The sequence below is a fragment of the Bombina bombina genome, chromosome 6, assembly GCF_027579735.1.
Source record: "Bombina bombina isolate aBomBom1 chromosome 6, aBomBom1.pri, whole genome shotgun sequence".
Taxonomy (NCBI): domain Eukaryota; kingdom Metazoa; phylum Chordata; class Amphibia; order Anura; family Bombinatoridae; genus Bombina; species Bombina bombina.
In genome coordinates, this window is record NC_069504.1 from 1,051,577,109 (window position 1) to 1,051,600,796 (window position 23,688).

At 38.9% G+C, this 23,688-nt stretch overlaps 1 protein-coding gene across 4 annotated transcripts in view; it reads left to right on the top strand.

The window, feature by feature from the left end:
- ERC1 (ELKS/RAB6-interacting/CAST family member 1) overlaps positions 1-23,688 on the top strand; it is an 871,748-nt gene that overhangs the window by 341,984 nt on the left and 506,076 nt on the right. For 2 of the 4 annotated variants that reach the window (XM_053718843.1, XM_053718845.1), the window contains 2 exons: positions 14,682-14,822; positions 15,532-15,564. In XM_053718843.1, coding sequence (XP_053574818.1) covers positions 14,682-14,822; positions 15,532-15,564 — 174 coding nt within the window. The remainder of the gene's footprint in view (positions 1-14,681; positions 14,823-15,531; positions 15,565-23,688) is intronic. The other 2 variants (XM_053718844.1, XM_053718846.1) reach the window with 1 other exon arrangement.

Here is a 23,688-nt window from a genome sequence, read left to right on the forward strand (position 1 = left end):
CTACCATTTTGATGTATTTTCTTCTTCTGAAGCAGTTTTTGGTAGAAAAGTACTTCAGGCAGCGGTTTCTGTTTGAATCTTCTGTTTATGTTTTTCATTTAACTTTATTTTGGGTGTGGATTATTTTCAGCGGAATTGGCTGTCTTTATTTTATCCCTCCCTCTCTAGTGACTCTTGCGTGGAAAGATCCACATCTTGGGTAGTCATTATCCCATACGTCACTAGCTCATGGACTCTTGCTAATTACATGAAAGAAAACATAATTTATGTAAGAACTTACCTGATAAATTCATTTCTTTCATATTAGCAAGAGTCCATGAGGCCCGCCCTTTTTTGTGGTGGTTATGATTTTTTTGTATAAAGCACAATTATTCCAATTCCTTATTTTATATGCTTTCGCACTTTTTTCTTATCACCCCACTTCTTGGCTATTCGTTAAACTGAATTGTGGGTGTGGTGAGGGGTGTATTTATAGGCATTTTAAGGTTTGGGAAACTTTGCCCCTCCTGGTAGGAATGTATATCCCATACATCACTAGCTCATGGACTCTTGCTAATATGAAAGAAATTAATTTATCAGGTAAGTTCTTACATAAATTATGTTTTTTCGTACTAAACCTGGGTTTTTACCTAAGGTTGTTTCTAATAGGAATATCAATCAGAAGATTGTTGTTCCATCATTATGTCCTAACCCTTCTTCAAAGAAGGAACGTCTTTTGCATAATCTGGACGTAGTCCCTGCCCTGAAGTTCTACTTACAGGCAACTAAGGATTTTCGGCAAACTTCTTCTATGTTTGTCGTTTATTCTGGACAGAGGAGAGGTCAAAAGGCTTCGGCCACCTCTCTCTCTCTTTTTGGCTTCGTAGCATAATACGTTTAGCCTATGAGACTGCTGGACAGCAGCCCCCTGAAAGAATTACAGCTCATTCCACTAGAGCTGTGGCTTCCACCTGGGCCTTTAAGAATGAGGCCTCTGTTGAACAGATTTGCAAGGCTGCAACTTGGTCTTCACTTCATACCTTTTCAAAATTTTACAAATTTGACACTTTTGCTTATTCGGAGGCTGTTTTTGGGAGAAAGGTTCTACAGGCAGTGGTTCCTTCTGTTTAAAGTTCCTGCCTTGTCCCTCCCATCATCCGTGTACTTTAGCTTTGGTATTGGTATCCCATAAGTAATGGATGACCCGTGGACTGAACACACTTAACAAGAGAAAACATAATTTATGCTTACCTGATAAATTTATTTCTCTTGTAGTGTGTTCAGTCCACGGCCCGCCCTGTCTTTTTTTGAGGCAGTTCTAAATTTTAATTAAAACTCCAGTCACCACTGCACCCTATAGTTTCTCCTTTCTCGTCTTGTTTCGGTCGAATTACTGGATATGACATGTGAGGGGTGGAGCTATATAGCAGCTCTGCTTGGGTGATCCTCTTGCAACTTCCTGTTGGGAAGGAGAATATATCCCATAAGTAATGGATGACCCGTGGACTGAACACACTACAAGAGAAATAAATTTATCAGGTAAGCATAAATTATGGGTTTTTTTCAGGCAAAAGAGCAGTTTTCTTTGGGGCATGCCCCGCAAAAGGCCCTTTTAAGGGCTGGTAAGGTAAAAGAGCTTTGAACTTTTTTAATTTAGAATAGGGTAGGGAATTTTTTTTATTTTGGGGGGCTTTATTATTTTATTAGGGCGCTTAGAATAGGTGTAATTAGCTTAAAAATCTTGTAATTTTTTTTATTTTTTGTAATTTAGTGTTTTTCTTTTTTTTATTTAGTTTAGTTTATTTAATTGTATTTTAGTTTAGATATTTGTAGTTTATTTAATTTATTGATAGTGTAGGTGTATTTGTAACTTCGATTAGGATTTATTTTACAGGTAAATTGGTAATTATTTTAACTAGGTAGCTATTAAATAGTTCTTAACTATTTAATAGCTATTGTACCTAGTTAAAATAAATACCAAGTTACCTGTAAAATAAATATAAACCCTAAAATAGCTACAATGTAATTATTAATTACATTGTAGCTATCTTAGGGTTTATTTTATAGGTAAGTATTTCGATTTAAATAGGAATATTTTCATTAATAATATTAATATTAGATTTATTTTAATAAGAGTTTAATTAGGGATGTTAGAGTTAGATAGGGTTATTATACTTAATATATATATAATATAATAACGATATTAACCCTAATATAATTAGGGTTAATATAGTTAATATATATAATATAAAATTTATATTATATTTATTAACCCTAATATAATTAGGGTTAATATAGTTAATATAGCTGGCGGCGGTGTAGGGGGATTAGATTAGGGGTTAATGTGTTTAATATAGCTGGCGGCGGTGTAGGGGGATTAGATTAGGGGTTAATACATTTATTATAGGTGGCAGCGGTGTAGGGGGATTTAGATTGTAGGCAAAAGAGCTGATTACTTTGTGACAAAGCCCTGCCAAAAGCCCTTTTAAGGGCTGGTAAAAGAGCAGTTTTCTTTGGGGCATGCCCCGCAAAAAGCCCTTTTAAGGGCTGGCAAAAGAGCAGTTTACTTTGGGGTAATGCCACGCAAAAAGCCCTTTTCAGGGCTATTTGTAGGGTTAGACTTAGGTTTAGTGTAGGGATAGTTTAGTATTTTAGGGGTTAAATAATTTAATATAGATGGCGGCGGGGTAGGGGGGATTAGATTAGGGGTTAATAATTTTAAAATAGATGGCGGCGGGGTAGGGGCTCACTTTAGGGGGTAGGTAAGGTAGATGGCGGCGGTGTTAGAGGCTCACTTTAGGGGGTTATAGATTTAATATAGCTGGCGGCAGGGTACGGGAGCGGCGGTTTAGGGGTTAATAACTTTATTAGGTGGCGGCGGGGTCTGGGAGCGGCGGTTTAGGGGTTAATACATATTTTATTGTTAGGATAGTGAGGGGAGATAGCGGATAGAGGGTTAGACGTGTAGGGCTATGTTTTTGGAGGCGTGTTAGACAGTGCGGGTGATTTCATACTTTAGTCAGGATTTGTAGGCGCCGGCAGTTTCTAACGTGCCGTAAGTCACTGGCGACTCCAGAAATTTGTACTTACGCAGATTTCTGGACATCGCTGTTTTATCCGACTTACGGCACTTTAGCATCTGACGGCGCCGTATATTGGATAGCTCAAGTTGCAAGCTGAAACTGCGGGCGACGCGGGTTCCCTCACTTGCGCCGCAAACTACGCCGTATATCGGATTGCGCCCCTGGTCTATTTGTTTTCTTTTCCGGTTCTCGGAAAGGTCAGAAAGCCTCTGCCATTTCTTTGGCATCTTGGTTAAAGCTTTTAATTCACAAAGTTTATTTGGAGGCGGGACAATCTCCACCTCAGAGAATTAAAGCTCATTCTACTAGATCGGTTGCCACTTTGTGGGCTTTTAAGAATGAAGCTTCAGTTGATCAGATTCGCAAAGCAGCAATTTGGTCTTCTTTGCATACATTTACAAAATTTTACCATTTTGATGTATTTGCTTCTTCTGAAGCAGTCTTTGGTAGAACAGTTCTTCAGGCAGCTGTCTCAGTTTGATTCTTCTGTTTTTGAGAATAACTTATTTCTTTCATGTAATTAGCAAGAGTCCATGAGCTAGTGACGTATGGGATATACATTCCTACCAGGAGGGGCAAAGTTTCCCAAACCTCAAAATGCCTATAAATACACCCCTCACCACACCCACAAATCAGTTTTACAAACTTTGCCTCCTATGGAGGTGGTGAAGTAAGTTTGTGCTAGATTCTACGTTGATATGCGCTCCGCAGCAGGTTGGAGCCTGATTTTCCTCTCAGCGTGCAGTGAATGTCAGAGGGATGTGAGGAGAGTATTGCCTATTTGAATGCAATGATCTCCTTCTATGGGGTCTATTTCATAGGTTCTCTGTTATCGGTCGTAGAGATTCATCTCTTACCTCCCTTTTCAGATTGACGATATACTCTTATATATATATATACCATTACCTCTGCTGATTTTCGTTTCAGTACTGGTTTGGCTTTCTACAACATGTAGACGAGTGTCCTGGGGTAAGTAAGTCTTATTTTCTGTGACACTCTAAGCTATGGTTGGGCGCTTTTTTATAAAGTTCTAAATATATGTTTTCAAACATTTATTTGCCTTGACTGAAGATGTTCAACATTCCTTATTTTCAGACAGTCAGTTTCATATTTGGGATAATGCATTTGAATCAATCATTTTTTCTTACCTTAAAAAATTTGACTTTTTCCCTATGGGCTGTTAGGCTCGCGGGGGCTGAAAATGCTTCATTTTATTGCGTCATTCTTGGCGCAGACTTTTTTGGCGCAAAAAATCTTTTCTGTTTCCGGCGTCATACGTGTCGCCGGAAGTTGCGTCATTTTTTGACGTTCTTTTGCGCCAAAAATGTCGGCGTTCGGATGTGGCGTCATTTTTGGCGCCAAAAGCATTTAGGCGCCAAATAATGTGGGCGTCTTATTTAGCGCTAAAAAAATATGGGCGTCGCTTTTGTCTCCACATTATTTAAGTCTCATTTTTCATTGCTTCTGGTTGCTAGAAGCTTGTTCTTTGGCATTTTTTCCCATTCCTGAAACTGTCATTTAAGGAATTTGATCAATTTTGCTTTATATGTTGTTTTTTTCTCTTACATATTGCAAGATGTCTCATGTTGCATCTGAGTCAGAAGATACTTCAGGAAAATCGCTGCCTGGTGCTGGAACTACCAAAGCTAAGTGTATCTGCTGTAAACTTTTGGTAGCTGTTCCTCCAGCTGTTGTTTGTATTAAATGTCATGACAAACTTGTTAATGCAGAAAATATTTCCTTTAGTAAAACACCATTACCTGTTGCAGTTCCATCAACATCTAATGTTCAGAGTGTTCCTGATAACATAAGACAGGGATGTCCAAACTTTGCTCTCCAGAGGTTTTGGAACTACATTTCCCATGATGCTCAGCTAGATAAAATGCTGGCTGAGCATCATCGGAAATGTAGTTCCAAAACCTCTGGAGAGCAAAGTTTGGACACCCCTGACATAAGAGATTTTGTTTCTGAATCCATTAAGAAGGCTATGTCTGTTATTCCTCCTTCTAGTAAACATAAAAAGTCTTTTAAAACTTCTCTTTATCCAGATGAATTTTTAAATGAACATCATCATTCTGATTCTAATGATTCTTCTGGTTCAGAGGATTCTGTTTCAGAGGAAGTCCTAATTGCATTAGAAATTGAGGATTCTGGTCCTCTTGATACTAAATCTAAACGTTTAGACAAGGTCTTTAAATCTCCTGTAGTTATTCCAGAAGTTTTTCCTGTTCCTGGTGCTATTTCTGAAGTAATTTCCAGGGAATGGAATAATTTGGGTAATTCATTTACTCCTTCTAAACGTTTTAAGCAATTATATCCTGTGCCGTCTGACAGATTAGAGTTTTGGGACAAAATCCCTAAAGTTGATGGGGCTATCTCTACCCTTGCTAAACGTACTACTATTCCTACGGCAGATGGTACTTCCTTTAAGGATCCTTTAGATAGGAAAATTGAATCCTTTCTAAAAAAAGCTTATTTGTGTTCAGGTAATCTTCTTAGACCTGCTATATCTTTGGCGGATGTTGCTGCAGCTTCAACTTTTTGGTTGGAAACTTTAGCGCAACAAGTAACAGATCATGATTCTCATATCATTATTATTCTTCTTCAACATGCTAATAATTTTATCTGTGATGCCATTTTTGATATTATCAGAGTTGATGTCAGGTTTATGTCTCTAGCTATTTTAGCTAGAAGAGCTTTATGGCTTAAAACTTGGAATGCTGATATGTCTTCTAAATCGACTCTACTTTCCCTTTCTTTCCAGGGTAATAAATTATTTGGTTCTCAGTTGGATTCTATTATCTCAACTGTTACTGGTGGGAAAGGAACTTTTTTACCACAGGATAAAAAATCTAAGGGTAAAAACAGGGCTAATTATCGTTTTCGTTCCTTTCTTTTCAACAAAGAACAAAAGCCTGATCCTTCATCCTCAGGAGCAGTTTCAGTTTGGAAACCATCTCCAGTCTGGAATAAATCCAAGCCTTCTAGAAAAGCAAAGCCAGCTTCTAAGTCCACATGAAGGTGCGGCCCTCATTCCAGCTCAGCTGGTAGGGGGCAGATTACGTTTTTTCAAAGAAATTTGGATCAATTCTGTTCACAATCTTTGGATTCAGAACATTATTTCAGAAGGGTACAGAATTGGTTTCAAGATAAGACCTCCTGCAAGAGATTTTTTCTTTCCCGTGTCCCAGTAAACCCAGCGAAAGCTCAAGCATTTCTGAAATGTGTTTCAGATCTAGAGTTGGCTGGAGTAATTATGCCAGTTCCAGTTCTGGAACAGGGGCTGGGGTTTTATTCGAATCTCTTCATTGTACCAAAGAAGGAGAATTCCTTCAGACCAGTTCTGGATCTAAAAATATTGAATCGTTATGTAAGGATACCAACATTCAAAATGGTAACTGTAAGGACTATCCTGCCTTTTGTTCAGCAAGGGCATTATATGTCTACAATAGATTTACAGGATGCATATCTGCATATTCCGATTCATCCAGCTCACTATCAGTTTCTGAGATTCTCTTTCCTGGACAAGCATTACCAGTTTGTGGCTCTGCCGTTTGGCCTAGCAACAGCTCCAAGAATTTTTACAAAGGTTCTCGGTGCCCTTCTGTCTGTAATCAGAGAACAGGGTATTGTGGTATTTCCTTATTTGGACGATATCTTGGTACTTGCTCAGTCTTCACATTTAGCAGAATTTCATACGAATCGACTTTTGTTGTTTCTTCAAGATCATGGTTGGAGGATCAATTCACTAAAAAGTTAATTGATTCCTCAGACAAGGGTAACCTTTTTGGGTTTCCAGATAGATTCAGTGTCCATGACTCTGTCTTTGACAGACAAGAGACGTCTAAAATTGATTTCAGCTTGTCGAAACCTTCAGTCACAATCATTCCCTTCGGTAGCCTTATGCATGGAAATTCTAGGTCTTATGACTGCTGCATCGGACGCGATCCCCTTTGCTCGTTTTCACATGCTACCTCTTCAGCTCTGTATGCTGAACCAATGGTGCAGGGATTACACAAAGATATCTCAATTAATATCTTTAAAACCGATTGTACGACACTCTCTGACGTGGTGGACAGATCACCATCGTTTAGTTCAGGGGGCTTCTTTTGTTCTTCTGACCGGGACTGTAATTTCAACAGATGCAAGTCTTACAGGTTGGGGAGCTGTGTGGGGGTCTCTGACGGCACAAGGGGTTTGGGAATCTCAGGAGGTGAGATTACCGATCAATATTTTGGAACTCCGTGCAATTTTCAGAGCTCTTCAGTCTTGGCCTCTTCTGAAGAGAGAATCGTTCATTTATTTTCAGACAGACAATGTCACAACTGTGGCATACATCAATCATCAAGGAGGGACTCACAGTCCTCTGGCTATGAAAGAAGTATCTCGAATTCTGGTTTGGGCGGAATCCAGCTCCTGTCTAATCTCTGCGGTTCATATTCCAGGTATAGACAATTGGGAAGCGGATTATCTCAGTCGCCAAACGTTGCATCCGGGCGAATGGTCTCTTCACCCAGAGGTATTTCTTCAGATTGTTCAAATGTGGGAACTTCCAGAAATAGATCTGATGGCTTCTCATCTAAACAAGAAACTTCCCAGGTATCTGTCCAGATCCCGGGATCCTCAGGCGGAGACAGTGGATGCATTATCACTTCCTTGGAAGTATCATCCTGCCTATATCTTTCCGCCTCTAGTTCTTCTTCCAAGAGTAATCTCCAAGATTCTGAAGGAATGCTCGTTTGTTCTGCTGGTAGCTCCAGCATGGCCTCACAGGTTTTGGTATGCGGATCTTGTCCGGATGGCCTCTTGCCAACCGTGGACTCTTCCGTTAAGACCAGACCTTCTGTCGCAAGGTCCTTTTTTTCATCAGGATCTCAAATCCTTAAATTTAAAGGTATGGAGATTGATCGCTTGATTCTTGGTCAAAGAGGTTTCTCTGACTCTGTGATTAATACTATGTTACAGGCTCGTAAATCTGTATCTAGAGAGATATATTATAGAGTCTGGAAGACTTATATTTCTTGGTGTCTTTCTCATCATTTTTCCTGGCATTCTTTTAGAATTCCGAGAATTTTACAGTTTCTTCAGGATGGTTTAGATAAAGGTTTGTCCGCAGGTTCCTTGAAAGGTCAAATCTCTGCTCTTTCTGTTCTTTTTCACAGAAAGATTGCTAATCTTCCTGATATTCATTGTTTTGTACAAGGCTTGGTTTGTATAAAACCTGTCATTAAGTCAATTTCTCCTCCTTGGAGTTTGAATTTGGTTCTGGGGGCTCTTCAAGCTCCTCCGTTGGAACCTATGCATTCATTGGACATTAAATTACTTTATTGGAAAGTTTTGTTCCTTTTGGCCATCTCTTCTGCCAGAAGAGTCTCTGAATTGTCTGCTCTTTCTTGTGAGTCTCCTTTTCTGATTTTTCATCAGGATAAGGCGGTGTTGCGAACTTCTTTTAAATTTTTACCTAAGGTTGTGAATTCCAACAACATTAGTAGAGAAATTGTGGTTCCTTCATTATGCCCTAATCCTAAGAATTCTAAGGAGAAATCATTGCATTCTTTGGATGTTGTTAGAGCTTTGAAATATTATGTTGAAGCTACTAAGACTTTCCGAAAGACTTCTAGTCTATTTGTCATCTTTTCCGGTTCTAGAAAAGGCCAGAAAGCTTCTGCCATTTCTTTGGCATCTTGGTTGAAATCTTTGATTCATCATGCTTATGTTGAGTCGGGCAAAACTCTGCCTCAAAGGATTACAGCTCATTCTACTAGGTCAGTCTCTACTTCCTGGGCATTTAAGAATGAAGCTTCGGTTGATCAGATTTGCAAAGCTGCAACTTGGTCTTCTTTGCATACTTTTACTAAATTCTACCATTTTGATGTGTTTTCTTCTTCTGAAGCTGTTTTTGGTAGAAAAGTACTTCAGGCAGCTGTTTCAGTTTGAATCTTCTGCTTATATTTTTAAAATTAAACTTTATTTTGGGTGTGGATTATTTTCAGCGGAATTGGCTGTCTTTATTTTATCCCTCCCTCTCTAGTGACTCTTGCGTGGAAGATCCACATCTTGGGTAGTCATTATCCCATACGTCACTAGCTCATGGACTCTTGCTAATTACATGAAAGAAAACATAATTTATGTAAGAAGTTACCTGATAAATTCATTTCTTTCATATTAGCAAGAGTCCATGAGGCCCGTCCTTTTTTGTGGTGGTTATGATTTTTTTGTATAAAGCACAATTATTCCAATTCCTTATTTTTTATGCTTTCGCACTTTTTTCTTATCACCCCACTTCTTGGCTATTCGTTAAACTGATTTGTGGGTGTGGTGAGGGGTGTATTTATAGACATTTTGAGGTTTGGGAAACTTTGCCCCTCCTGGTAGGAATGTATATCCCATACGTCACTAGCTCATGGACTCTTGCTAATATGAAAGAAATGAATTTATCAGGTAAGTTCTTACATAAATTATGTTTTTTTGGATTTAATTTCTCAGCGGAAATAGCTGTTTTTATTTTATCCCTTCCTCTCTAGTGACTCTTCTGTGGACTTCCACATGTTGGGTATTTTATCTCATACGTCACTAGCTCATGGACTCTTGTCATTTACATGAAAGAAAACATAATTTATGTAAGAACGTACCTGATAAATTCATTTCTTTCATAATGACAAGAGTCCATGAGGCCCATCCTGTTTTTGGTGGTTATATTTTTTTTTTCCTCAGCGGAAATAGCTGTTTTTATTTTATCCCTTCCTCTCTAGTGACTCTTCTGTGGACTTCCACATGTTGGGTATTTTATCTCATACGTCACTAGCTCATGGACTCTTGCCATTTACATGAAAGAAAACATAATTTATGTAAGAACGTACCTGATAAATTCATTTCTTTCATAATGACAAGAGTCCATGAGGCCCATCCTGTTTTTGGTGGTTATATTTTTTTGTATAAAATCACAATATTATTTTCCAATTCCTCTTTTTTGTAAGCTTTTTTACACCTTACTACTTGGCTATATGTTAAACTGAAGTATGTGTCTGGTGGGAGGTGTATTTATAGGCATTTTGAGGTTTGGGAAACTTTGCCCCCTCCTTGTAGGATTGTATATCCCATACGTCACTAGCTGATGGACTCTTGCCATTATGAAAGAAATGAATTTATCAGGTAAGTTTTTACATAAATTGTGTTTTTTCCACCCCTGTGTGTATGTTTATGTATGTGTAAAAATATCACTTTAGTTTATTATTTATTAAAATTTGAGCTCTCCAGCAAAAAAAAATTGTGCATGTGGTGTCAAGATTTTGTCACTCACTTGGCAGATCTAAATGTCTAAAAACAAGACACAATTAAAGGGATAGTAAACATCAAAAATATTGTTGTTTAAAGGGACACTAAACCCAAATTTTTTTCTTTTGTGATTCAGATAGAGCAACAATTTTAAGCAACTTTCTAATTTACTTCTATTATCAAATGTTCTTAATTCTCTTGGTATCTTTATTTGAAGTTTAGATGGCGGCCCATTTTGGGATGTTCTTGATGATTGGTGGATAAATTCACCCACCAATAAACAAGTGCTCTCCAGGAATTGAACCAAAAATTGTCTGGCTCCTTAGCTTAGATGCCTTCTTTTTCAAATAAAGATAGCAAGAGAATGAAGAAAAATTGATCAAAGGAGTAAATTAGAAAGTTGCTTAAAATTTGCTGCTCTATCTGAATCACGAAAGAAAAAATTTGGGTTCAGTGTCCCTTTAACCCCTTAGTGACCAGACCACTTTTCCATTTGTAAACCGTTTGGGACCAGTGCTATTTTTACATTTCTGCGGTGTTTGTGTTTAGCTGTAATTTTCCTCTACTAATTTACTGTACCCACACATATTATATACAATTTTTCTCGCCATTAAATGGACTTTCTAAAGATACCATTATTTTCATCCTATCATATAATTTACTATAAAAAAAAATTATAAAATATGATGAAAAAATTGAAAAAAAACACTTTTTCTAACTTTGACCCCGAAGATCTGTTACACATCTACAACCACCAAAAAACACCCATGCTAAATAGTTTTAAAATTTTGTCCTGAGTATAGAAATACCCAATGTTTACATGTTCTTTGCTTTTTTTTTTGCAAGTTATTGGGCAATAAATACAAGTAGCACTTTGCTATTTTCAAAGCATTTTTTTTTTTCAAAATTAGCGATAGTTACATTGGAACACTGATATCTGTCAGGAATCCCTGATTAACCCTTCACATGTGTGTATATATATATATATATATATAGGGAGTGCAGAATTATTAGGCAAGTTGTATTTTTGAGGATTAATTTTATTATTGAACAACAACCATGTTCTCAATGAACCCAAAAAACTCATTAATATCAAAGCTGAATAGTTTTGGAAGTAGTTTTTAGTTTGTTTTTAGTTATAGCTATTTTAGGGGGATATCTGTGTGTGCAGGTGACTATTACTGTGCATAATTATTAGGCAACTTAACAAAAAACAAATATATACCCATTTCAATTATTTATTTTTACCAGTGAAACCAATATAACATCTCAACATTCACAAATATACGTTTCTGACATTCAAAAACAAAACAAAAACAAATCAGTGACCAATATAGCCACCTTTCTTTGCAAGGACACTCAAAAGCCTGCCATCCATGGATTCTGTCAGTGTTTTGATCTGTTCACCATCAACATTGCGTGCAGCAGCAACCACAGCCTCCCAGACACTGTTCAGAGAGGTGTACTGTTTTCCCTCCTTGTAAATCTCACATTTGATGATGGACCACAGTTCTCAATGGGGTTCAGATCAGGTGAACAAGGAGGCCATGTCATTAGATTTTCTTCTTTTATACCCTTTCTTGCCAGCCACGCTGTGGAGTAATTGGACGCGTGTGATGGAGCATTGTCCTGCATGAAAATCATGTTTTTCTTGAAGGATGCAGACTTCTTCCTGTACCACTGCTTGAAGAAGGTGTCTTCCAGAAACTGGCAGTAGGACTGGGAGTTGAGCTTGACTCCATCCTCAACCCGAAAAGGCCCCACAAGCTCATCTTTGATGATACCAGCCCAAACCAGTACTCCACCTCCACCTTGCTGACGTCTCAGTCGGACTGGAGCTCTCTGCCCTTTACCAATCCAGCCACGGGCCCATCCATCTGGCCCATCAAGACTCACTCTCATTTCATCAGTCCATAAAACCTTAGAAAAATCAGTCTTGAGATATTTCTTGGCCCAGTCTTGACGTTTCAGCTTGTGTGTCTTGTTCAGTGGTGGTCGTCTTTCAGCCTTTCTTACCTTGGCCATGTCTCTGAGTATTGCACACCTTGTGCTTTTGGGCACTCCAGTGATGTTGCAGCTCTGAAATATGGCCAAACTGGTGGCAAGTGGCATCTTGGCAGCTGCACGCTTGACTTTTCTCAGTTCATGGGCAGTTATTTTGCGCCTTGGTTTTTCCACACGCTTCTTGCGACCCTGTTGACTATTTTGAATGAAACGCTTGATTGTTCGATGATCACGCTTCAGAAGCTTTGCAATTTTAAGAGTGCTGCATCCCTCTGCAAGATATCTCACTATTTTTTACTTTTCTGAGCCTGTCAAGTCCTTCTTTTGACCCATTTTGCCAAAGGAAAGGAAGTTGCCTAATAATTATGCAAACCTGATATAGGGTGTTGATATCATTAGACCACACCCCTTCTCATTACAGAGATGCACATCACCTAATATGCTTAATTGGTAGTAGGCTTTCGAGCCTATACAGCTTGGAGTAAGACAACATGCATAAAGAGGATGATGTGGTCAAAATACTCATTTGCCTAATAATTCTGCACTCCCTGTATGTATATATATTTTTTTTATTTTATTTTTTTAGTAGACAACCCAAAGTATTGATCTAGGCCCATTTTGGTATATTTCATGCCACCATTTCACCACCAAATGCGATCAAATAAAAAAAATTGTTCACTTTTTCACAAACTTTCGGTTTCTCACTGAAATTATTTACAAACAGCTTGTGCAATCATGGCACAAATGGTTGTAAATGCTTCTCTGGGATCCCCTTTGTTTAGAAATAGCAGACATATATGGCTTTGGCATTGCTTTTTGGTAATTAGAAGGCCGCTAAGTGCCGCTGCGCACCGCACACGTATATTATGCCCAGCAGTGAAGGGTTTATTTAGGTAGCTTGTAGGGTTAATTTTAGCTTTAGTGTAGAGATCAGCCTCCCCCCTGACCCCCCTCAAACATCTCCCTTCCCTCCTCCACCCCACAATTGTCACCGCCATCTTTTTTAAGTTTATATATTTATATTTATTTATTTATATTTTATGTGTGTAGGATCCCCCATTTGCCCCCCCCCAACCTCCCTGATGCCCCCCAAACAGCTCTCTCAGCCTCCCCCCTCGACCTAATGGCCGCCATCTTAGGTACTGGCAGCTGTCTACCAGTACCTAGTTTACTAAAAAAATTGCCTTTTTTTCTAAAATAAACTAAACACCCCATTTTCTATAGTGTAGCTGCCCTCCCTCAATACACTACCCCCTCCCTGATCCCTTTACAAACATTTTATTTCCCCCTCCCTTTCTCTCTCCCTCCTTGCACTTGCACAACGGACATAACGTTAATGTCCATGCGGGCGCTCCCGCTCCCTGCGCGATCCAGGACACTCAGGAACTGGATCTAGCACCAGCGATGGGCCGCCCACCCACCTCCCTGCTATGGCTCCCACCCACCAACGATCGGCAACATCGCTGGCCGATGCAGAGAGGGCCACAGAGTTGCTTTCTATGCATCGGATTCTTAAATTTTTTTATTACAGGATGCCTCAATATCGAGGCATCACTGCAATAGCATGAAAGCAGCTGGAAGCATGCTTGAAAACCCTGAGGACGTACAGGGTACGTCCTTGGTCCTTAAGTGACATTTTTTGTAGGATGTACCTGGACGTCCTTGGTTCTTAAGGGCTTTAAAACATAGATAATCCCTTTATTAACCATTCCCCAGTTTTACATAACCAACACAGTTATATTAATACACTTTTTACCTCTGTGATTACCGTGTATCTAAACTTCTGCAGACTGCCTCCTTATCTCAGTCTTTTGACAGACTTGCATTTCAGGCAATTAGTGCTGACTCTTAACATGAGCACAATGTTATTTATATGAAACACACAAACTAACGCCCTCTAGCTGTGAAAAAACTGTCATATACATTCAGATAAATGGCGGCCTTCAAGGATTTCGAAATTAGCACATGAGCCTACCTAGGTTTAGCTTTCAACTAAGAATACCAAGAGTTCAAAGCAAAACTGATGATAAAAGTAAATTAGAAAGTTGTTTAAAAGTACAGTAATTTTGACTTTACTATCCCTTTAATTTAACATCTTTGTAAAAACATACAGCACATTTGTGCCGAACCCCAGTTCCATTGATAACTGATTATTCTACCCAAATGTCTCTTTGTATATTGGATCTGTAGTTTATTCGGCCTTTATTGTGTTTTCTTTTTTCTCGTCTCTTAAATTTTCCTCTTAATGTGTGATTATGAATGTACTGAGGAGTTGATCTTGACACTTTTTCTGTGGTTTTCTGATTAATGTAGTAACTATAATATCCTCTCATCCTGCAGTCCTCACTACTGGATCTTAAGGAACATGCCTCAACCCTAGCTTCATCGGGCCTGAAGAAGGACTCCCGACTTAAAACGTTGGAGATTGCATTAGAACAAAGAAAGGAAGAGTGTCTGAAGCTGGAGAGTCAGCTAAGGAAGGTAAGGTTACTGCGTAACGGTACGACTGGCTGTGTCACAGCTTCACCGGAGCACTAATAGCGCACACATAGGTTCATGCAACCTATCTGAAATTATTTATGTTACTTGTCTATAGAAATTATTTCAGAAAAAAAAGTTTTTACTCTAAATTATGTCTCCTCATACTTTGTTTTTAAGGAATAGTCAAGTCAAAATTAAATTTTCATGATTCAGATAGAGCATGCAATTTTAAGCAACTTTCTAATTTACTCCCATTATCAATTTTTCTTCGTTCTCTTGGTATTTTTATTTGAAAAAGGAAGAATGTAAGCATAGGAGCCGACCCATTTTTGGTTTGGCACCTAGGTAGCATTTTCTGATTGGTGTCTAAATGTAGCCACCCATCAGCAAGCGCTACCCAGGTGCTGAACCAAAAGTGGTCAGGCTTCTAAGCTTACATTCAAATAAAGATACCAAAAGAACGAGGAAAAATTAATAATAGGAGTAAATTAGAAAGTTGCTTAAAATTGCTGCTCTGAATCATGAAAGTTTAATTTTGACTAGACTATCCCATTAAGTGCTGTTTTACTCTGCAATGACTGTCATGCAGGTTGTGTAACATTTCCGTTTACTTTTTTTTTTACTATAATAGTTTGTTTTGTTTTTTCTTTGTCTTTTTTTCCCCTTTCATCTCTGATTTTGGTTTGTCTGCTCTCTCTTCTTTTCTCAGCAAACTGATGGCTTACCACACACTGGCAAAGCAGTAAGTTGTGGCTGCATGAGCCCACGTGTCTGTTGTGTCTGTTTTGTATACTGTACATGATCCTTCTAAGGTTCAGTGTTTAAATCTACCTGTTTATCTGTTACCCTAAGAAAGGATGTGCTGCAGTATAAAGCTGTAAATAGTCCTAACTTGCAGAGAACTGAAATATAAAGAAAAGCTAGACTTTGTGTCCCATTTAGTCATTTATGTGTACACAAAGACTCACTTTACATTCTACACACATGACTTTGCTGTTAGCTCACCCATGTGTGTCTATACAAGTGCATGCTTAGTTACACTCTTTCAATTCTGTATGCAAGTACTGCTAATCACTTTGTGTTTGCATGCATGATCTTTGCTGTTCATTCCTTTTTTAATGTGCATGTGTGTTATTTGCTCTTCATTCCTCAGTATGTGTTTATATATTCTTGGTTGGCTGATCACGTCATTGTGTGTGTGTGTGTGTATATGTGTATATATATATATATATATATATATATATATATATATATATATATATATATATATATATATATATATATATATATATATATATATATATATATACATATATATACATATATATACACTAGTAAATTTACTACTCAGGGGTTAAAAGCTACTAGCCCAGAGAGAAAAGTTACATGTCCACTCAATGTTAATTATAGGAAAAAGTAAAAAAAATTCTAAGTTGTCCTGTTGTGTGTGTATATATATATATATATGTGTGTGTGTGTAATACTACAAATGTATGGCTTCTCATAACATATATAGGAGTGAAATTTCCACTAGTCTTGGACAAGTAATTCATTTCTTTCAAAGAAAGAATAAAAAAAATTGACTTTTTCCTAGTGGACTAGTAACTTTTTTTCTTTGGGCTAATAACTTTTTCTCTTTGGGCTAATAACTTTTTTCTTTGGGCTAATAACCTTTTCTCTTTGGGCTAATAACTTTTTCTGTTTGGGCTAATAACTTTTTCTCTTTGGGCTAGTAACTTTTTCTCTTTGGTTTAGTACCTTTTAACCCTGACTAGTTAACTATAGTGCTATTTGTGTTTCTGTATGATTGTCTGTTGTGCATATTCACTTGTTTAGACTCCTTTCCTGGTTTGTTTGTGCTTACTGCTACTTGGCTGTGTGAATTTCTATAGGCTTTGGTTTCTCTGTCTTCCTGTGTCAGGGAGGATCTGGTGACCTCCTTCGCCCTGTGATTAGCTTTGTGGTTTTTGGCCTCCCTGCCCTTCTCCTGTTGATGTGACCTCGCCCAGGGAGCTAGCGACAGAGCTTGCTGTGTTTTTAGATGGCTGCAGTGTGCCAGGTGGAAGGGAGCGGTGCCTCGTGTAAACAAGCGACTGCTAATTATCACCCACACTGGCAGCCAAAAGAGAGAGCCGAAATGGTACCAGCTGCCCCTTTCCGCATCCCTGCCAGCTGCACTTAGCCACTGACCTGAGATGGAAGGATGAGGAGGAGGGGGGTTTATGTAGTTTGATGCATTGCAGCACTGTACTGGGTCTCGCTTGTTTTTATATTTATATATGATGTGTATATATTTATATGTACGTTTACATTTGTTATAATGGTTTGCAAGTCAGAGAAAAAAGCTAAAAGTCTAATCAATATTAATTATAGGAAAATGACTAAGTCTATCCGTTGCAATATACTGTTTAGTAACACTTGCAGATGATAACCAATCAGGAAAGTGAGTGTAGACCAATCAGTGAGGACTTTATTTTAGGGCAGACTTAAAGTATGGAGGCCACAATGCAGCCATCCACTGGATTTTTATTTGGCCCTTCTTTCTAGTCTAATATTAGAATAGGAATTGCCCCTTCTAGCATCAGCCTTTAACCGGTTTATTAGAGGATTGTTCTTTGCAGGATCGCGAGGATAGGGCTGATAGTGAGTCTGTAGGGCACAGAGATGGTATGTAGGTTTTGCATAAGGAACCAGTGACAGGAAGTCTTTGTCCTGAGATGCACTTAATTTCTGTTCTGGGCAAGTATGATCTCACATATTCACATTAGGTGAACCTTATCTTTTATTATACAAAGCAGATTTAAGGTACAAGTGTTACAGAATTGAAGTATGTTTCATGTATTATTTCTTCACCATTCATTCATTCAAATAAACAGTAAAGTCAAAATTAAACTTTAAAGGGACATTGTACACTAGATTTTTCTTTGCATAAATGTTTTGTAGATGATCTATTTATATATGTGTGTGGTTTTGTAAAAGGGTATAGTTTTGCTTATTTTTAAATAACATTGTGTTGATTTTTAGACTCCAAACAAAGCCCCAAAGTTTTACATGTATACTGATGTATACAGACTTCAGATTGCTTCTGTTTGTATAATGGGTCTTTTCATATGCATGGGGAGAGGGGGTGAGGTTCTGCTATCAGCCCCTTTCAGTGGGTGTCCCAGGTTAATCTTATCAACAGTGCGAAATTGGGAGCTTTTAAGTAAGTTTTTAAAAGGTTTTATACTGGATTTTTACATCAGTATCTGTGCATATTATTCTTTTTAGTGGTGTCTATTACATGCAGTTAGATGAAAATTAATGTATACTGTCACTTTAATGATTCGGATAGAGCATGCAATTAAACAAGAACAACTTTCCAATTTATTTCTCTTAATTTGCTTCATAGTCTTTGTAACCTTTTAAGAGTAAATAATAAGTTGGTTTCTATGCCTATACCAGCACTCTATGGCAACAGTGTTTGCAATAATGTTATACACTGTTGCAAACTCTGTTCCCATAGAGTGCTAAAGATACACATGCATTTTCCTGAGCCTACCTAGGTTTATTTTTCATCGAAGGATAAAAAAAATATAACAAAGCAAATTTAAATTTGATGATAGTTGTGTGTTTTTTGTAAATTTCTAAAGTGTTTTTTTTTTAATTGTATGAAAGTTTAATTTTTACTTTACTATGCATTCAAAAGCTTTTTTTACGTCTGTCTGCGGTAGACTATGCGCCACATATTGATTTATTAGTTGATTTAATGTGTTCTATTACATTTCCTAGGTTTGGTTCCTTTTAACATAAATCTTATTTCCCTGTGTCAGTGTTCATTGATTTTGATTGGTTGTTTAGTTTGCCTACCTCAGTCTGACTCCACAAAAAAAATGTAATCAGATATTGGCCTGTGAATGTTGCTTGAGATGTCACTTATTTATGTAAATTTTTTAGCAAATTCTGACCTTTTATAAGAATTTTTGGTATGTGCATTGTAACTGTTGCTTTGATTAAAATGGGGTGTAAGGGACAGATTATTTTTCAGTTTGGACTATTTCTCATTATGCACTATTAAAGGGGCAGTAAACAATAAGACAATCTAGACACAACTGTGTTTTCAAAGCAAAAACATGTTTCTTCTACAAGATACGACGTGTCCATGGATTCATCCTTACTTGTGGGATATTATCCTCCTGCTAACAGGAAGTGGCAAAGAGCACCACAGCAGAGCTGTATATATAGCTCCTCCCTTCTTTCCACCCCCATTCATTCTCTTTGTTTATTCTAGTAATAGGAAGAGGTAAAGAATTAAGAATTTTTTATTTTAAATGGTACCGGTGAGTACTATTTTCCTCAGGCAGCATATAGAAGAAGATTTCTGCCTGGAGGTTAATGATCTAAGCAGATGTCACTAAGATCCATGTGGGTTCCCACAGAATGACTGAGGAGTACTAGAGAATCTTCAGTGTGGGGAACGTTTTCATGCTACAAGCATTGAGGTATGTTCAGTCATTTATTTCTGGAGAGACTGTGATATTTCAGAACCGGCTGACATAGTTCCCAAAGAGGGAAGGGGTAAGCAGTAAACCTATAGACAAAAGAAGGGGTATTACTGAAATCCTGTGTATTTAATTTTTATCAGGGCTAAATGCAGCAAGCAATTATGGCAGCATGGTTTAGACACTGGGGCAGCATAACGGTTTGTATTGCAAAACGGTTCAATATAACTGGTGTTTGAACATTGTGCTGGGGGTTCACATGGCTATAATCATACAATTTAGGAATGCTTATCCACATGGCTAGTTCTATACCGCTTTACATGCGGTTGTTTAGGCTGAGAGTACATCTCATATAATGGGCGGGCCTAATTTTCGCGCCTCAGATGCGCAGTTGATTTCTCCAACATAGGTGTGTCCGGTCCACGGCGTCATCCTTACTTGTGGGATATTCTCCTCCCCAACAGGAAATGGCAAAGAGCCCAGCAAAGCTGGCCATATAGTCCCTCCCAGGCTCCGCCTACCCCAGTCATTCTCTTTGCCGTTGCACAGGCAACATCTCCACGGAGATGGCTAAGAGTTTTTTTGGTGTTAAATGTAGTTTTATTCTTCAATCAAGAGTTTGTTATTTTAAAATAGTGCTGGTATGTACTATTTACTCTGAAACAGAAAAGAGATGAAGATTTCTGTTTGTAAGAGGAAAATGATTTTAGCAACCGTTACTAAAATCGATGGCTGTTTCCACACAGGACTGTTGAGATGAATTAACTTCAGTTGGGGGAAACAGTGAGCAGACTTTTGCTGCTTGAGGTATGACACATTTCTAACAAGACTTGGTAATGCTGGAAGCTGTCATTTTCCCTATGGGAACCGGTAAGCCATTTTCTTAGTTTAGTATAAGAATAAAGGGCTTCATTAGGGCTTAAAAAACTGGTAGACATTTTTCTGGGCTAAAACGATTACTTTACTAAGCATATTTGGCAGATTATAACTATTAATAGTTATTATAATCTTGGGGATTGTTTTAAAAAAACGGCAAGCACTGTATTGGACACCTTTTTCACTGGGGGCCTTTTCTAGTCATAGGCAGAGCCTCATTTTCGCGCCACTAATGCGCAGTTGTTTTTGGAAAGCATGGCATGCAGAAGCATGTGTGAGGAGCTAAGAACCACTGAAAAAGCTTATAGAAGGCATCATTTGGTATCGTATTCCCCTCTGGGCTTGGTTGGGTCTCAGCAAAGCAGATACCTGGGATTGTATAGGGGTTAAATGTAAAAACGGCTCCGGTTCCGTTATTTTAAGGGTTAAAGCTTTCAAATTTGGTGTGCAATACTTTTAAGGCTTTAAGATACTGTGGTGAAATTTTGGTGAATTTTGAACAATTCCTTCATACTTTTTCACATATTCAGTAATAAAGTGTGTTCAGTTTAAAATTTAAAGTGACAGTAACGGTTTTATTGTAAAACGTTTTTTGTGCTTTGTTGACAAGTTTAAGCCTGTTTAACATGTCTGAACCATCAGATAACAATGTTCTATATGTATGAAAGCCAAGGTTTCTCCCCATTTAAATATATGTGATAATTGTGTCATAGTGTCCAAACAAAGTAGGGACAATAATGCCATAGATAATGATATTGCCCATGATGATTCCTCAAATGAGGGGAGTAAGCATGGTACTGCATCATCCCCTTCTGTGTCTACACCAGTTTTGCCCACACAAGAGGCCCCTAGTACATCTAGTGCGCCAATACTTATTACCATGCAACAATTAACGGCTGTAATGGATAATTCTATTGCAAACATTTCATCCAAAATGCCTACTTATCAGAGATAGCGCGATTGCTCTGTTTTACACACTGAAGAGCAAGAGGACGCTGATGATAACTGTTCTGACATGCCCTCACACCAATCTGAAGGGGCCAGGAGGGAGGTTTTGTCTGAGGGAGAAATTTCAGATTCAGGGAAAATTTCTCAACAAGCTGAACCTGATGTTGTAACATTTAAATTTAAATTAGAACATCTCCACGCACTACTTAAGGAGGTATTATCTACTCTGGATGATTGTGACAATTTGGTCATTCCAAAGAAATTATGTAAGATGGACAAGTTCCTAGAGGTTCCGGTGTCCCCTGATGCTTTTCCTATACCCAAGCGGGTGGCGGACATAGTAAATAAGGAGTGGGAAAGGCCCGGCATACCTTTTGTTCCTCCCCCTATATTTAAGAAATTATTTCCTATAGTCGACCCCTGAAAGGACTTATGGCAGACAGTCCCCAAGGTCGAGGGGGCGGTTTCTACTCTAAACAAACGCACTACTATTCCTATAGAAGATAGTTGTGCTTTCAAGATCCTATGGATAAAAAGTTAGAGGGTTTGCTTAAAAAGATGTTTGTTCAGCAAGGTTACCTTCTACAACCAATTTCATGCATTGTTCCTGTCACTACAGCTGCGTGTTTCTGGTTCGAAGAACTAGAAAAGTCGCTCAATAAAGAATCTTCGTATGAGGAGGTTATGGACAGAGTTCAAGCACTTAAATTGGCTAACTCTTTTATTTTAGATGCCGCTTTGCAATTAGCTAGATTAGCGGCGAATAATTCAGGGTTTGCTATCGTGGCGCGCAGAGCGCTTTGGCTAAAGTCTTGGTCAGCGGATGTGTCCTCCAAGACCAAATTGCTTAACATCCCTTTCAAGGGTAAAACACTGTTTGGCCCTGACTTGAAAGAGATTATTTCAGACATCACTGGGGGAAAGGGCCACGCCCTTCCTCAGGATAGGTCTTTTAAGGCTAAAAATAAGCCAAATTTTCTTCCCTTTCGCAGAAACGGACCAGCCTCAAATTCTACACCCTCTAAGTCAGAGGGTAATACTTCTCAAACCAAGCCAGCCTGGAGACCGATGCAAGGCTGGAACAAGGGTAAGCAGGCCAAGAAACCTGCCACTGCTACCAAAACAGCATGAAGTGTTGGCCCCCGATCCGGGACCGGATCTGGTGGGGGGCAGACTTTCTCTCTTTGCTCAGGCTTGGGCAAGAGATATTCAGGATCCTTGGCCGCTAGAAATAGTTTCTCAAGGTTATCTCCTGGAATTCAGAGAACTACCCCCAAGGGGAAGGTTCCACAGGTCTCAATTATCTTCGAACCAAATTAAAAGACAGGCATTCTTACATTGTGTAGAAGACCTGTCAAGAATGGGAGTGTTTCATCCTGTTCCATTAGGACAAGGGATGGGGTTTTACTCCAACCTGTTCATAGTTCCCAAAAAAGAGGGAACATTCAGACCAATTTTAGATCTCAAGATTCTAAACAAGTTTCTAAGGGTTTCATCGTTCAAAATGGAAACCATTCGAACGATCCTTCCTACCATCCAGGAAGGTCAATTCATGACCACGGTGGATTTAAAGGATGCGTACCTACATATTCCTATCCACAAGGAACATCTTCGGTTCCCAAGGTTCGCCTTTCTGGACAAGCATTACCAGTTTGTGGCACTTCCATTCGGATTAGCCACTGCTCCAAGGATTTTCACAAAGGTACTAGGGTCCCTTCTAGCGGTGCTAAGACCAAGGGGCATTGCAGTAGTACCTTACTTGGACGACATCCTGATTCAAGTGTCGTCTCTGTCAAAAGCAAGGGCTCATACGGACATTGTCCTAGCCTTTCTCAGATCTCACAGGTGGAAAGTGAACATAGAAAAAAGTTCTCTGTCCCCGTCAACAAGAGTTCCCTTCTTGGGAACAATAATAGTTTCCTTAGAAATGAAGTTTTTTCTGACAGAGGCCAGAAAATCAAACTTCTAAGCTCTTGTCAGGTACTTCATTCTGTTCTTCTTCCTTCCATAGCGCAGTGCATGGAAGTAATAGGTTTGATGGTTGCGGCAATGGACATAGTTCCTTTTGCACGAATTCATCTAAGACCATTACAACGGTGCATGCTCAGACAGTGGAATGGGGATTATACAGCCTTGTCTCCGACGATCCAAGTAGATCAAAGGACCAGAGATTCACTCCGTTGGTGGCTGACCCTGGACAACCTGTCGCAGGGAATGAGCTTCCGCAGACCAGAGTGGGTCATTGTCACGACCGACGCCAGTCTGGTGGGCTGGGGCGCGGTCTGGGAACCCCTGAAAGCTCAGGGTCTATGGTCTCGGGAAGAATCTCTTCTCCCGATAAACATTCTGGAACTGAGAGCGATATTCAATGCTCTCAAGGCTTGGCCTCGACTTGCAAAGGCCAAATTCATAAGGTGTCAATCAGACAACATGACGACTGTTGCATATATCAACCATCAGGGGGGAACAAGGAGTTCCCTGGTGATGGAGGAGCATCCGGGGGAGTGGGAACTCCATCCGGAAATCTTTGCCCAAATAACTCAATTATGGGGCATTCCAGA